This window comes from Monopterus albus, unplaced genomic scaffold (genome assembly GCF_001952655.1).
Source record: "Monopterus albus unplaced genomic scaffold, M_albus_1.0 scaffold45.1, whole genome shotgun sequence".
Classification (NCBI taxonomy): Eukaryota; Metazoa; Chordata; class Actinopteri; order Synbranchiformes; family Synbranchidae; genus Monopterus; species Monopterus albus.
Genome location: NW_018127925.1, coordinates 2,207,313 through 2,221,422, shown reverse-complemented (window position 1 = coordinate 2,221,422; position 14,110 = coordinate 2,207,313). Strand labels below are relative to the sequence as shown.

General features: G+C 42.0%; 1 protein-coding gene across 1 annotated transcript in view; it reads right to left on the bottom strand.

Annotated features, from left to right (window-relative positions):
• LOC109960252 (SCO-spondin) overlaps positions 1-14,110 on the bottom strand; it is a 49,392-nt gene that overhangs the window by 28,984 nt on the left and 6,298 nt on the right. The window contains exons 13-42 of the mRNA XM_020600208.1: positions 13,876-14,017; positions 13,596-13,719; positions 13,024-13,215; positions 12,790-12,927; positions 12,437-12,619; positions 12,090-12,284; positions 11,000-11,148; positions 10,707-10,875; positions 10,454-10,588; positions 10,100-10,252; positions 9,190-9,391; positions 8,920-9,060; positions 8,646-8,831; positions 8,392-8,463; positions 8,085-8,211; positions 7,403-7,536; positions 6,795-6,992; positions 6,410-6,559; positions 5,639-5,818; positions 5,151-5,267; positions 4,445-4,594; positions 4,152-4,304; positions 3,650-3,865; positions 3,115-3,219; positions 2,369-2,513; positions 1,957-2,168; positions 1,543-1,761; positions 1,199-1,305; positions 631-784; positions 140-239 (exon numbers count right to left, since the gene is read on the bottom strand). Of these exons, the coding sequence (XP_020455864.1) occupies positions 140-239; positions 631-784; positions 1,199-1,305; positions 1,543-1,761; positions 1,957-2,168; positions 2,369-2,513; positions 3,115-3,219; positions 3,650-3,865; positions 4,152-4,304; positions 4,445-4,594; positions 5,151-5,267; positions 5,639-5,818; positions 6,410-6,559; positions 6,795-6,992; positions 7,403-7,536; positions 8,085-8,211; positions 8,392-8,463; positions 8,646-8,831; positions 8,920-9,060; positions 9,190-9,391; positions 10,100-10,252; positions 10,454-10,588; positions 10,707-10,875; positions 11,000-11,148; positions 12,090-12,284; positions 12,437-12,619; positions 12,790-12,927; positions 13,024-13,215; positions 13,596-13,719; positions 13,876-14,017 (4,648 nt within the window). The remainder of the gene's footprint in view (positions 1-139; positions 240-630; positions 785-1,198; positions 1,306-1,542; positions 1,762-1,956; positions 2,169-2,368; positions 2,514-3,114; positions 3,220-3,649; positions 3,866-4,151; positions 4,305-4,444; positions 4,595-5,150; positions 5,268-5,638; positions 5,819-6,409; positions 6,560-6,794; positions 6,993-7,402; positions 7,537-8,084; positions 8,212-8,391; positions 8,464-8,645; positions 8,832-8,919; positions 9,061-9,189; positions 9,392-10,099; positions 10,253-10,453; positions 10,589-10,706; positions 10,876-10,999; positions 11,149-12,089; positions 12,285-12,436; positions 12,620-12,789; positions 12,928-13,023; positions 13,216-13,595; positions 13,720-13,875; positions 14,018-14,110) is intronic.

Sequence of the window (14,110 nt, the reverse complement as noted above, 5' to 3'; positions counted from 1 at the left end):
ATACACTATATGTAAACAAACCAACATCAAAAGCATGTACTATATGTATATTTACAGCTCTGGCATAATCCACCATGTTCACAGGTGAAAATGTATGTTTTTATGGTGCACAGTGATTGTGACTGATAAGCAGGTTTACCCCTGGGGACAGGCATCACAGCTGGCTCTGCCATCTTCTGTACTGATGGTTCCCAGGGGGCACTTCTGAGGAGCCACAGAGCCCTCAGGACAGTAATATCCTAGTTGTGTGAAGAAAAGATTCATGAAAGCAATACACACCTAAGCACATACACAGAGACACACAGTCCACAGGGGAGCGGGTTTGATTTGCAGAGTCAAAAGAGCAGTTGCTTGTGTTTAGCCCTATTAACTTTTAAAAAGTGTTTTGTTTACCTATTCACAAAGCTGCCCTTAGGCTTTTTAAAGGCTAACTGTGTGCTTCACAATTCCAATTTTCTTTCTATTTCTTGTCTAAACAATAGCTTCATGATTACATATTCCTATTTTTTTCTGCTGACTGGCTGGATTCATTTTCTTTTAACAATATCCTCTCTAATTTTTTATTTCTTCTTATTATTTATCTATTTATCTGCTTTGTGGAGATGCCTTAATGCCGAGGAATCTGATCACCTTTTGGGCAAGGTCCTCCACGGCTGCCTCTCACTGGAGGGTCGGGACGATCTGCACCCCTGAGACAGATGAAACCTTCCCAGCACTCTCCCGAAGGCACAGAGAGCCCCACAGCATCACAGTAGTAGCCAGGAAGACATGGCTGACAATCCTCCTGACAGTGGAAATGAGAGACGGGAAGAAAAATATAGAGACTGTAAGAAAATGAAAGAAAAGAGACAGTCTCCCTGCAATATTGATTTGGGATTAGATATTGATTGGCTGTCTCAGTGACAGAGAAAGCATTATGTTACTGCATAGTAGCAGGGCTGCTGACCAAAAACTAGTAGAGCATAACAGACATCTATGTAATACTCCATGTAAACCCAAAGTGTAAAATATTAAATACTAGTAATATAAAATAATACAGGTAAATAAGAAATGAAGTGAATAAGGCAAGACATGAAGTCAATAAAATAAAATTTGGCAATTTCAATCAAATTCCATCCTGGTTTAATTTTGAGGAGTAAGATTTTTGTCTCCCTCATTGTCAAGGAGACATGTAAATGTGATACTGAGCCAGAACGACCTGGGAGGCTAATCCGATGAGGTCAGAGAATGTTCCACGAGGACAGGGCAGAGGATGAACGGTGGCCTCGGGGCAGTAATGACCAGCAGGACATGGACCTCCCTCTCCTGGTGAGAGACACAGGAAACACAGATGCAATTTGTCAACTGTCCCAAACTAGGAGTACTGATGGCGAAGCCAATCAAAAAGTTTTCCTTACTGATGGAGAGCCAGTGCCTCAGACATTCATCAGGTTACCTGTTCAGTTTTCTCACATACTGTATTAGTCAGAAAAAACATGATATTATCAGATGATAGTGTACTCTATTTCCTTGTGAACATGTCTGGTAAAGCTCTCCGCTTACCTGCAGTATGTGAGGCAGGCTGTGGAGAGGTGTTTCCATGTGAGCAGTAATATCCCTCCTGACATGGTCCAGTGACAGCTGTAGCATTTCTGGAAGAGCAGTAATGGCCGCCGTCACACTGCCTGCACTGAGAGACAGACCAGTAGCCGGGGTCAGGACCGTAAGTTCCTTCTGGACAGCCTCTCAAGTCAAATCCAGTTCCTTCAGGGCAATAAAAGCCTGCAGGTCACAGAACAAACACAAAGAAATGCATACACATGAAGGACACAAAAACTTAGGTTAAACTGTTTAGTAATTGCATAGATTTTTCTCACCAGTGTTTGTTGTCTGTTTCTGTTTTTCAGCTATTTTTGTTTGATTATTGATAAATGATTTTCCAAAATTAGCATGTACACCAAACAGGAAAACACAAACCTGCAGGACAGAGGTACAGAAAGCCAGACACACAGTACCAGCCTGGCACACAGGGATCACAATGAGTAGCAAGTGTAACAGCCACATACGTCCCAGGAGGACAAAGCACAGGCTGAACGGTTCCCTGTGGACAGCAGTAACCCTCGGGACAAGGGCCCCCTGTAATTCCATCGGTAGGGGTGGGTGTGACAGCTCCCTCCACACAGTAATATCTGAATAAGAACCAATATAAAAATGATATATACATTATATGCACAAGAGCCAGTAATACTTAGTTTTGAAACCTGCAATGATAAGATGGCTGGGAAGCACTTTTCATTAGTTAGTCTTAAATAATATCAACAATAGGGATACTGGTAAATTTTATTCCTTAAGTTATTTTATTCCTTAAGTTAACTGGAGTCTGGTATACCCTTCGGTACAGAGTCCACTGGGTTTTGTGAGGCCTGTAGAGTCACAGTAAAATCCTCCTAGACAGGGTTTGCAGTCCTCCTGGCTGTACAAGCCTGAGCTATTTGACCAGCTTCCTTCAGAGCAGGCAATGGGAGCTGTGGTGCCTGAAAAGATGACACACACACACACACACACCAACTCATATTTCACTTGCAGTAAACAGACAAGTATATAGACAACTGTTAAAAGACTACTGATGATAACAAGCACTCTGCAGTTATTAGGTTTTGCGATACAACATACTGTGACAACATTTTACACACTAGGCACTTTTGCAACTAAGATGATACGCTTATAAAGCACTCATTATTGCATGTGTGGTTGAACGACTCCAAACAAGGAAGAGTTTACTCTACAGCAGTCTTTTCAGAGCAAAGGTCAGAGAGAACAGGTGTACAAATTAACTTGAAGAAACTGATTAAAGTTATAAGATAAATGTTGTCATAAATTCCTGTAGGCCAAGAAATGGTAATTAGCATGAATAAAACATTATGAGCCTAGACTTTAATAGAGTAGAATGTTGATATCATCACAGTATAAATTTGCTTACATTACCCTATTTAAAAAAGCTGCATCAATGTTGGATTACAAAAACACAATTATGAAAATGTGGTCCCTATGCAACCTGATATATTTCAGGTACCAGCAGTAGAGCAGCTCTGAAGCAGCTGCTGGTGCCTGATTGCTTAAGGGAGATCAAGTAACCTGAGGGGCAGTATTGACCAGGTGGACACAGGGAACCTGAGAGTCCATCCAGTGGGCTGGGAGAGGATGCTCCCTCTTTGCACCAGTATCCAGCATGGCATGGTCCTAAAGGTAGAGAATATTTCAACACAATATACGTGAGTGCATGCTAATGTGAATACATCTGCAAGCCTGCATGCTACAGACCACAGCTTCTACGTAAAAATAATGGACACAATTAACATTAATCAAACACAAACATATTAGTTCACATCCTTATTTGTAGAGTTTGAAAAATGTTTATTTCCATTCCACGGGGGAATCTTATTATAAACCTTACATAAGCCCTTCACATAGATTATCTAAGAAAGTACAGTAAAACAAATAACATAAGAAAACTGTAGAAGCTCGTTTGTTGGAATTAGGGTTAGGGTCAGGGTTAAAAATTCAAGATGTTCTAATTATCACATACATAGCAGTGCCTACCACTGCTGAAGAGAAGAGAAGAGAAGAGAAGAGAAGAGAAGAGAAGAGAAGAGATCCCTCTGTTTCTCACCTGATGGCTCTGACAATCCCACAGAAGGGCAGTACTGTCCAGCAGCACATGGCATGCAGTCTGCAGGGCTGTCTGCTTGTTGTCTCGGATTGAAGGAGCCTACAGGGCAGGGATGTTGGTTGGGCAGGGCTGTGCCTGCAGGGCAAAAGTGTCCTTTAGGGCAGGGCCTCAGCAAAGAGGCATTGGCTAGACCCAGTCTCAAATCACAGTAGAAACCTTGAAAGAGGAGGAATGCATCTTTTTAAATTAGGACTGCCAGTATGGGGAAGTACTGAAGACATAATGATGGAAAATGAAACACATTTACAGAACAGTTCTTTGGACAAACTTGCAAATTACAGTCTAATAAATGCAGCACCTGCATGTGAACGAGTCATTAACTTCAATAAATAAAACACTTGCTGGTTGCTGGAGAGCTGCTTTCACTACGGCCTATTAAGTAAAACAAATATGTGCTCCTACTGAGAAAGTTAAAAAAAAGTGAATATAGCAGGTGTCTTACCAGCCTTACAGACAGTGCAGGCTTCCTGTTTCTCTCTGTCCTGGTAGGTTCCTGATGGGCAGAGCTGTGGGGCTGCACTACCTTGTGGGCAGAAGTGGCCTGGAGGACATGGCAGGGCTGTAGCCACAGTCTCACCAGGAGGGCACCAGTAGCCTATCAAGGTGACAAGAACCGTAATCCAGTAGAGGGTAAAGAATAGAAAGGAGGTTGGAGCTATAATAAAGAATACTTTCATCAGGCAGGTGATGAAGGTTCGTAATACCGATACATCATGAAACAGTGTATTTACTGACCTGGGCTGCAGGGGCCAGTTGGTGCCCTGAGACCTGCTCCTCTGCAGTAGAAACCTGCACTACAGGACTGACAGGCAGCCTCACTGGTTAGACCTGGCGCTGGGGAGAAAGTACCAGCTGGACACAATTCCGGTTCCCCTGCGCCCTCCACTGTGGAGAGAAATCGCTGGAGTAAACCATCATTCCTTCTTCTATTCATTGTCTGCCTTTGCATACCAACGCCCAGGCAGGGCTACAGGGCAACACAGAATGAGAGGAGACACCCTACACAGGTCAACAGTTTACCAACAGACTAACACAAATAGAAACAAGATGACTCACACTCATACCCATGGGTAATTTAGGGAGTTCAATCCAGCTGAGTCATAGCTACTTAGTCTCCAGTCTACTTAATTTGCATACCTCTGGGGCTGTGGAAAAAATAAAGTCTAGAGCAAACCCCAGTGATCCAGGCTGGGACCATTCTGCTATAGAAAAAGAATTCCAATCAGCTCTGCTTCCTTTGTTATAAGGTAAGATATAATATGACTTTGCAATCTTTTGCAGTGTAATAGTGATACGTATACAGTTTATACAGATTCCCTATTTGATGGTCTCCAGCAATGTACTGTTTATTTCATCAAGCACTTTACTATTAATAGGATAAAAAAACTTTGCTGGCAAGTTTATTGATACAAGTGTTTCAAGGCAGCAGAGCAGGGCTTACTACAGTATGTCCCAGGTGGACAGATGTTGCCTGTTTCTCCATCTGTTGGTCTGGCATCAGTAGCTCCTCCTGCACAGTAATACCCAGGGGAGCAGGGACCCATTGGCAGTGCCAAACCTTTTGAACAACATAAATGCATTTGTTATTTGTATATTATTGTACTGTATTCATATTATTATAGATCCAAAAATACTACATCTAAGTGCTTAGAGACTGGCATACCCTCTGCAGATTAATGTGTGTGCCCCTAAGAAGCCTCAAGTTGTCACATCTATGTACTTTTTTACTCCTACTGTACAATTCTCTCAGCAAGAAAGAGATTATGTGTTGATTATATACCATACATTTACTATACATACTGCCCATATGTATCTTTCCATCCATTCAAATATATTTTAACAAAATACAGTATATTTTCCCAGTAAGTTTTTGTTTGCTTTATAATGGCAGATCAGTGAGTGTCAAATGTAATTTCTGTGACTGGCTACCTGAGATGTTACAGAAAGTTCCTGGCGGACAAGGCACGGGCTCAGAGCTACCCAGGGGGCAGTAAAAGCCCACCTGGCAGCGCCCCCCTGTGGAGGTAGCTGGACATAGACAGTTTGCATTTGTGTAATTGTCCAGGTCAAATGGCTGGGAGTTCCATGCTGCTGATACACAGAACCAACCTGAGAGCAACAAACACAGCAAAAGTCAGGGGAGAAGAAGATGAAAATAACACACTGATGTTTTTGGCTGATGTCTGTCTCTGCGACATACAAACGAACATGGTATGCAGCATCACTGTAGACATCACATGATAATTTTCTCAGCACAAGGTGAAATAACAGAGCAGGATGACAGCTTTACACAGCAAGGTGAGAGAGATGAGTCACTGATGCTAAAAAAAGCCACTGTTCTAATGTCTACCTGTGACTTGTGTGCATAATGTGGATAACATATGGAGCCAGGCTGTTTTACATCTTTGTACATAAAAAAAAAAAAAATACAGGGTGATATTTAAAGGTCACTGTTGTTGAAATGCTAGAGTAACAGTGTAAAGTGCAGAAGTAAAATCATGACTGATGTGGTTTGTAATGAGTTGTGATGTTTGTGCTTAATGTGCATTCTTTGTTCCCTACCCCAGACTGCTTTGGACTGGTTTGCTGAGCCCTAGAGACAAATAGGCTGGCACAGAGGACTAAGTCCTGACACTGAGGAATGAGGCTGTATATCTACTATTGTATTTTGGCACAAATAAACAAGACACTATTACTGACCAGCCTTGCATTTTCCTGACACTTTGGTCAGTCTCTCGTTCTCACAGTAGTGTCCCGGAGGACAAGGCAGGCAGCTGTCCAGACTCTGAGTCATGGGCTCTGGGTTGTAGTATCCACGAGGACAGGGAAACTGGGTGGCATGCCTAGTACCTGCAAATAACACAATGAAAATTCAAGTGGCACATGCCATATTTTTTGTTTTAAATGCTATATCCTGTATTGTAAAAGCTGAAGGGAACCATTTATCAAACCTGACACAATCTTTCAGTGCTGTAAGAAGATTCTCTATAGAGGCTATGTTGAATTTATTAAATGTGAAAGTTTTTTAATTACAGTAATTTATGGAGAAACACAACCATGACTGATTTGTTTTGGGTGAAACTACCATCAGGGCAGTAGAATCCAGGGGGACAGGGGAACTTGGTGAAGTTGCCAGTCTTGTCTGGACAGTAGTATCCAGGGAGGCAGCGAGAACACACAGACTGGCCTGTGAGGTTGCTGTAGGTTCCAGCTAGGCATGGAACTGGGCTAGCACTACCCTCAGGGCAGTAATGAGCTACTGGACAAAGACCTCCTTCTGAGCCTGGAGGAGAAAAACCAATTATATTTCCTAAATGACTGGGATAATGACTGCTAAGCCCTTAATGTGATGAATCCTGTGATAAACCCTGATTAATTGTGCTCATTCAACAAAACACCCTCACACATTAAGATTTCCTGCATTCATCAGCATCTGTTTCTCTTCTATCTGATGCTTATTCATAAGACTTATATTCACACATTAGATGTTAGTTTTGCTTGCAGCTATTTCACATCATGCAAGTAATACATTCATTTTATAATCACTGATTAACAGTTGAATCGCTGACGACCAAACCAAGCTTACCTTTCACCAAGAATCAGTGTAGTAAATTTCAGTGCTATCATCCCATAAGAACAAGTTAATTTACCTTCTCATGAAAAATATGAAGAGTCAGTATTTTGCAGTTTTACCTGTAGCTTCTCTGTCTCCCCCTGGACAGTAGAATCCTGCCTCACACAGTCCAGATGGATGAGTGAGACCTGCAGTACCACAGAAGTGACCTGCTGGACATGGACTACAGTCTGTGCTTTCTTTCAGGTGAAGCCTGCAACCATACACATACGTACGATGGACATCACTACTTCTCTCCACTAAAAGTGAAGCCTAAATAGCGTGAATACGGTGGCTGCCATCTTGCGTTTTTCACATCCAGATTCTGCTCAGTGGCAACCAGAAGTGGAGTGACAGCATCGGACCACCAATCAAAGCTCTAAACTAAAATACACCTCTTTTTATATCATCAAATAACTTATTAAAATTAAACTTACCAGAAAAATGACCACTTTTACACACATCAGTGTGATAATATATACAAAAAAAACCACAGAAGTGACCTCTGGAGAAATTTTATCTGATTTCTACTTTGAGTTTTTATTTTGGCTCACGTTTCATCAACTAACATGGAGGAAGCAGGATTTACGACCTATACTGCGACTATCCACCAGGAGGCTGGTTGCAGTCGCAGTGGCTTCACTTTGGGGAGCAGTTATGTCGTCCATGATGATACAAACATATGCAGTTAAAAAGTTAGAAAAAAAGAGGAATAGGTAAACTTCTTAGAACACTATATGTGTAATACTTTGGCACACCAACCTATTAGAGTAGGTCCCTGGGGGACAGAGCACCGGGAGACTGGTGCCCTCAGGACAGTACCTTCCCTTTGGACATGCTCCTCCGATTCCTGTGCTGAAGTTACCATCCGGGTTCTGAAAGTTCACACCTTGAAAAGTTGCACATTTTAGTTATGTTTAGTTGTCCAGTCCAGTTTAGCAGTACAAATGCATTTTGTACAGTAGCAGGTCTTTAGGTCGCATTACAGGTTACTGGACATGTGGTTGACATGCTATCTACTTGTAAAAATCTAAAACTGTGCTGGTATTATACTGTACATACAGTATACCTGCTATGCAGTAATAGCCAGCCTGACAGGGCCCTGTAGGTTCAAACAGACCCCAGTCCTCACAGTACAACCCTGTTAACAAAATATGAAAAACGAGGCACTGAAATCTTGACAGTGTTTATAACAAATCCTATCACAAAATAAAAAATCTTTCTCTAGTTCATTAAATTTGATTACTTTCAGCACATCCAGCAAATACTTTCCAGTGTCTTGCAGACAGAGCACTGAGGACAACCATGTGACAACACTCTCACCTGCTGGACAAATGAGGCACTGCTCCACATGGCTGAGGCCAAACTGAGGGCTGTATGTGCCAGGAGGGCAAGGCAAGATGGTCTCAGCACCACCACCAAGACAATAGTGGCCTCCTGGACAGGCCTGGACCCCTTCTCCTGACAGACAGTAGGTCCCTGGAGGGCAGTCGTCACACACTTCTGCCCCTTCATCCAAGGAAGAATGAACACATTGCCTGGATTTCATATTTTAAAATTCTGCAACCTCATATGTTATGCAGGTGCTTTTCTATACCTGTAGAGCTTGAATAAGTTCCATCAGGACAGAGTAGAGGAGAACTTGAGCCTACGGGACAGTAGTGTCCAACTGGACAAATGTCCCCTGTCTCACCATCTAAGGGCATTGGAGAAGCTGCCCCTTCTGAACAGTAATACCCTATAAATCAGTAGAGACACTGATTTAAAACACAGAGGTGATGTTTTCTTGACCAAAAGAAACAAACATTTTTTTAAACATCAAATCTGATTTTCTCTAATTAATAGATAATTAATTCTTTTACTGTACCTGAATCACAGATGCCAGAGGGCTGGCTGAGTCCAGTGCTGTTGCAGTAGAGTCCCGGAGGACAGGGCCAGCAAGAGGACAGATTTTGAGCTCCAACAGTGTTGCTCCAGGTTCCAATAGGACAGGGGTGCTGCTGGGCATACTTGGTCCCTCGGGGACAGATGTAGCCTGCAGGACACACGCCACCAGAGGGCACAGCTGCCTGTGGGAGTGTTGGAGGAAACATCTGATTATGACAAAGTTTGATCATTTTGGCTTTAAGTTCTGGTTAGAAGTTTAAAGTTATAGCTGTGGATGGTGTGAGTTGGTAGCTGTCCTTCATTTCCCACGCACTGCAGTTTATCAAAAAAAAAAAGCACTTGTGAAAAACATTTATTTAACTAATGCAAACTTGAGCTAAACATGCCTCTAACTTCATAGTCATATCAAATGACAGAGAACACTGTAGTCACAGTGTGTGGGAACTTAACGGCTGCCATCAAATCAACCACACAGCTACAGCAGAAATATTTGGCTTAAAATTCAGGATATTTCCAGCTCTTTAACTACATATTTTCCTTTGTCTGTGCTCCTCACCCTGGCTCATACACTGTAACATGATAACAAAATATAGGATGACTTGACCAAAACCAAATTCTAATGTCAGAGATTTCACCATCACAGTGAAAATTAGAATAATATATCAGGGGTTCTTGCCACATCACTGCATATGAAACATATTTATGGAGGAACAAAACATATTCTCTCATGCCCTGTGCATAACCTCAAATACCTTGGCAAAGGCACGTTATATTTACATTTTATGTAAAGACACTGTCAGAGTAAACACTTTCTGTTCATGCTTCTACAAATGCTTTTATGTAATTATGTCTTGTTTACACTTTCATACCACTACTTCATCATGTCTTACTGGAGAGGCAGTGGAGGCTCCAGAGGTGCAGTAGTGTCCAGGGTCACAGAGACCCTGAGGGTCAGAGAGACCTGCTCTGCTGCAGAACCAACCAGCCTCGCATGGCCGACAGTGCCACACAGCATCGCCACCAGGCTGGTCAGAGTAGGAGCCCTGAATAACCAGATACTGTAATTTTACAATTTTAATTAATGGAATTAGATCAAGACTAAATAAAATTAGAAACAGAAGATACAGGGAACATAACTGATCATGAACACACATAAGAAGGAGACTGAAGAATAAGCATTAGCAGCAAACTTATATTCTCTCTCTCACACACACACATACACACTGTAACACACACATACTCACTGGAGGACAGGGGCGAGCAATAGAGGACCCCGGAGGACAGAAGTGTCCTGTGGGACACAGTGGTGTCTGGTACATGCCCGTCCTGTTACACAGTCTGCCTCCCTGACACTCCACACATGACTGCGCACCTTGATGCTGAGGAGGATTTATAAACAAGGGAATAAACTTGAATATGGCATTTTCTCATTATATAACTTTAATAGGAAACTCTGAGAGTAGCAACGCTTGGTATTCTGTATGGTGTATTGCCTACCGGCTGAAAAGTGCCAAGAGGACATGGTTGTGCCCTGAATGCACCCTCCAAGGTATAATGACCTTTTTCTGCTTCATTCTGAACAGGTGAAGCTGAGCCTCCAGTACAGTAGAAACCAGAAAAACAAGGACCTGAGGGTGAAGAGTTGTTGTAGCCTAAACAATAGAAACTGACAGGAAGAGAAACATATTGACATATAGTAAAGGCTTGAATTTGACATGGTCCTCTTAAAAACAGAATGAATAACAATAGAATAATAGAATGAACAGTGAGTTAAATATAAGTGGTATTACCCTGGTGGACAGCTGACACACTCCTCAGGCTTGCTGAAGCCAGTGCTGTTGCTGAAGGTGCCGGGGGGGCAGGGAAGAGGAGAAGATGAAGCTAGAGGACAGTAACTTCCTGATGGACACAAACCTCCTGATGGACCATCAACTGGAGTCTGGACATAACCCCAGCACATACATGGACAGATAAGCAATAGTGTGAAGTGCAAATAATATAATGTAAAACATAATGTAATGTTTTGATAAGACTTCCATCACCAGTGGTGGAAGAAGTACTCAGCTCCTTTACTTAGGTAAAAGTAGCAATACCACAGTGTAAAAATACTCGGATACAAGTAAAAGTCAGAGATTAAAAATGTTACTTTAGTAAAAGTGCAAAATTTTAACATCAAAACAAGTACTAATAGTACTCACAATATGCATAATGGCACATTTAACATTATTGTATATTATTAATGGACTGTAATTATTGGCACATTATTGTGTACATCACGTTTAATGTTGCAGCTGGTGAAGGGGGAGCTACTTCCAGCTTATATGCTTACAATGTGACGTACTGCCGGGTAGCTTGTGAACTTTCCTCCAGAGATCAATAAAGTCTTATGACTGTGCTGTATTTTATTTATTAATCTGATTCTGAAAAGTAACTAGTAAGTTATAAAATAAATGTAGCAGAGTAAAAAGTGCAGTATTTTTCTCTAAAATGTAGTGAAGTCAAAAGTGAGGTATGGCACAAAATGGAAATAGGGACTGGCAAAGTGCAGATAAATCAAAAGTGCACTTAAGTAAAGTACTTGAGCAAATGTTACTTTTCAACACTGTCCATCACCACACTGAAAATCACACTGTCTTAATTTGAGTAGCATCACTGATGAAGAAAGTTCCTCTAATCCTTTTGTAGTAATGCTCTTTGAAAAAACATATCAGTTAGAAAAGATGTTGTTATTTATTTCACTGAATTTACTTAAGGACCCCCAGAAGGACTAGTAACCACTTTACAGAAGTTAATGAGGGTCAAAGTATAATATAAAAAAAGGTTCAGAATTAATGACTAACAATCTCTGTTTAACACATTATTAAAACAGCATTCTCGTACTGCAGACTTGGCTCCCTCTCTGCAGTAGAAGCGTTCTTGGCAGCTTCCAGAGGGCTCTGTAAGTCCCACACCAGTGCAATACCAGCCACCGTAACAAGGGGAGCACTCAGACACATCACTGAGAGCGGAGCGTGCGCCATAAGTTCCTTCAGGGCAAGGTTCAGGAGTAGAAGTGCCCTCTGGACAGTAAAAGCCCTATGAATAAATTGACAACCAGAGAAAGAGATTCAGAAAGAAAGAAACACTCTTACTATATGAGATATATAGTAGAAAGCACACCTAGAGAGAAGTTACACTGTCTCACTCATGAGATAATACTTTTTTTAATTACTGTATCTTCACAGTACCTGAGGGCAGACTAAGGGCATGGCTGTTCCTGGGCTGCCACAGTAGTACCTGAGTGAACATAAAACACACTGCTCTCCACTGTGGCCAAGTGTGTTGTTCCTGTAATGGCCAGTTTGGCAGGGGTGGGTGTATGGGTAGCCAGTCCCTAGTGGACAGTAGTGTCCATCAGGACACACTCCTGTCTGAAACATTACAGCATTCAAGATAATCCTGTCATGTACTTTGTAAGTACAATGTTCAGTACAATTGTATAACTATGTATGTGACTATTTAATGCTACTACACTGAAAATGAGTCTGGTGAAGACGTGCAAAATAATTGCTCAATGTCAATATTTTATTTGTGATCTTACAGGCCTGGTGATAGGTCGCTCTTGAGGCTGTTCAGAGTAACAGTACTTCCCCTCAGGACACTGGACACACTCACTCATGTCACGGAGACCTGGAAAATCACTGTAGGTACCACTGGGGCAAGGAATGGGGTTTGGATCCTATGAGGGAAATAATTTGTAGGTAGTTTAATGAAAACTTAAAAAGCAAACTAAAATCTTCTTTAGCTGTACAGTGTATGTCGTTCTCTGACTCACAATGGCTCCTCCTGGGCAGTAGAAGCCTCGAGGACACATTGTGGCAGAGCGCTGGGGCTCTCTGGCCAAACCCTGAGAGCAGAGAAAGCCTGGGGGGCACACCATAACGTTTAACATGGCTTCTTCACTAGTGGTCTCATTACTGCAGTAGTGGCCCTGCAAACATGGAGAACACTCCGCAGAGCCTTCGTCCTACACACAAGAGAACATCAAGGAAGATTCAGAGAGTTAAAGATATCAACTAGTACGGGGGAGGGACACGGCAAAAGACAGACTGAAAACATAAGGGAGATTGTTTACTGTCATTTGGAAGATGCTAGAATAACACTGATAATGCTTCAGTGCTGAGAGTGAATGATAAACTGTAATAAATTTTAAGTTTAAATGCTTTTCTTACTGACATTTAAACATTTACATACATGGTGAGTAATGTAAGACAATGTCACTGTGGGCAGAAAATGCTAATCTAAAAATAAGACAACGGTTCCTGGAGTGACAAGACTGAAATGCCAGCGCTGGTTTCCACTGGTCCTGTCATTTGACCAGTCATATTGTCATAGATGGGACCTTACAGAGTAGCTGCCAGCTCCACACACTCTGGGGGTGGCAGTGGCTGAGTGGGGACAAAAATAGCCAGCAGGGCAAGCAGAGCAGTCCTCCAGCTTCCGACCTCCTTTCAGATGACGAAATGTGGAGCTGAAGAAAGACGAGACGGAGTGGAAATAACAAATCATAATCATTAAACCAGCTTAGTCCTTCATCTTACCTAATCACAGCAAATTCTTTCCATATTGTCGTCGTCCTCATCATAAATTCTTTATCTTCATATTCAACACATAATTAACTACTTACGGTGGGCAGGGGGAAGGTTTGGAGGTGCCCTGTTGACAGAATGAGCCCTCAGGACAAATCAGGCAGTCTTCTCTGTGTCTGTTGCCCATTTGAAAGCTGTAAGTTCCTGCAGGGCAAGGAAACTGGGTGCCATATGCAGTCCCTGGTGACATCAACATCAGCATAGTTATATCCACGTAAATGACTCGTGATTACAGCTCTACAAGAGAAACCAAATCTTATTTTATGAATTAAA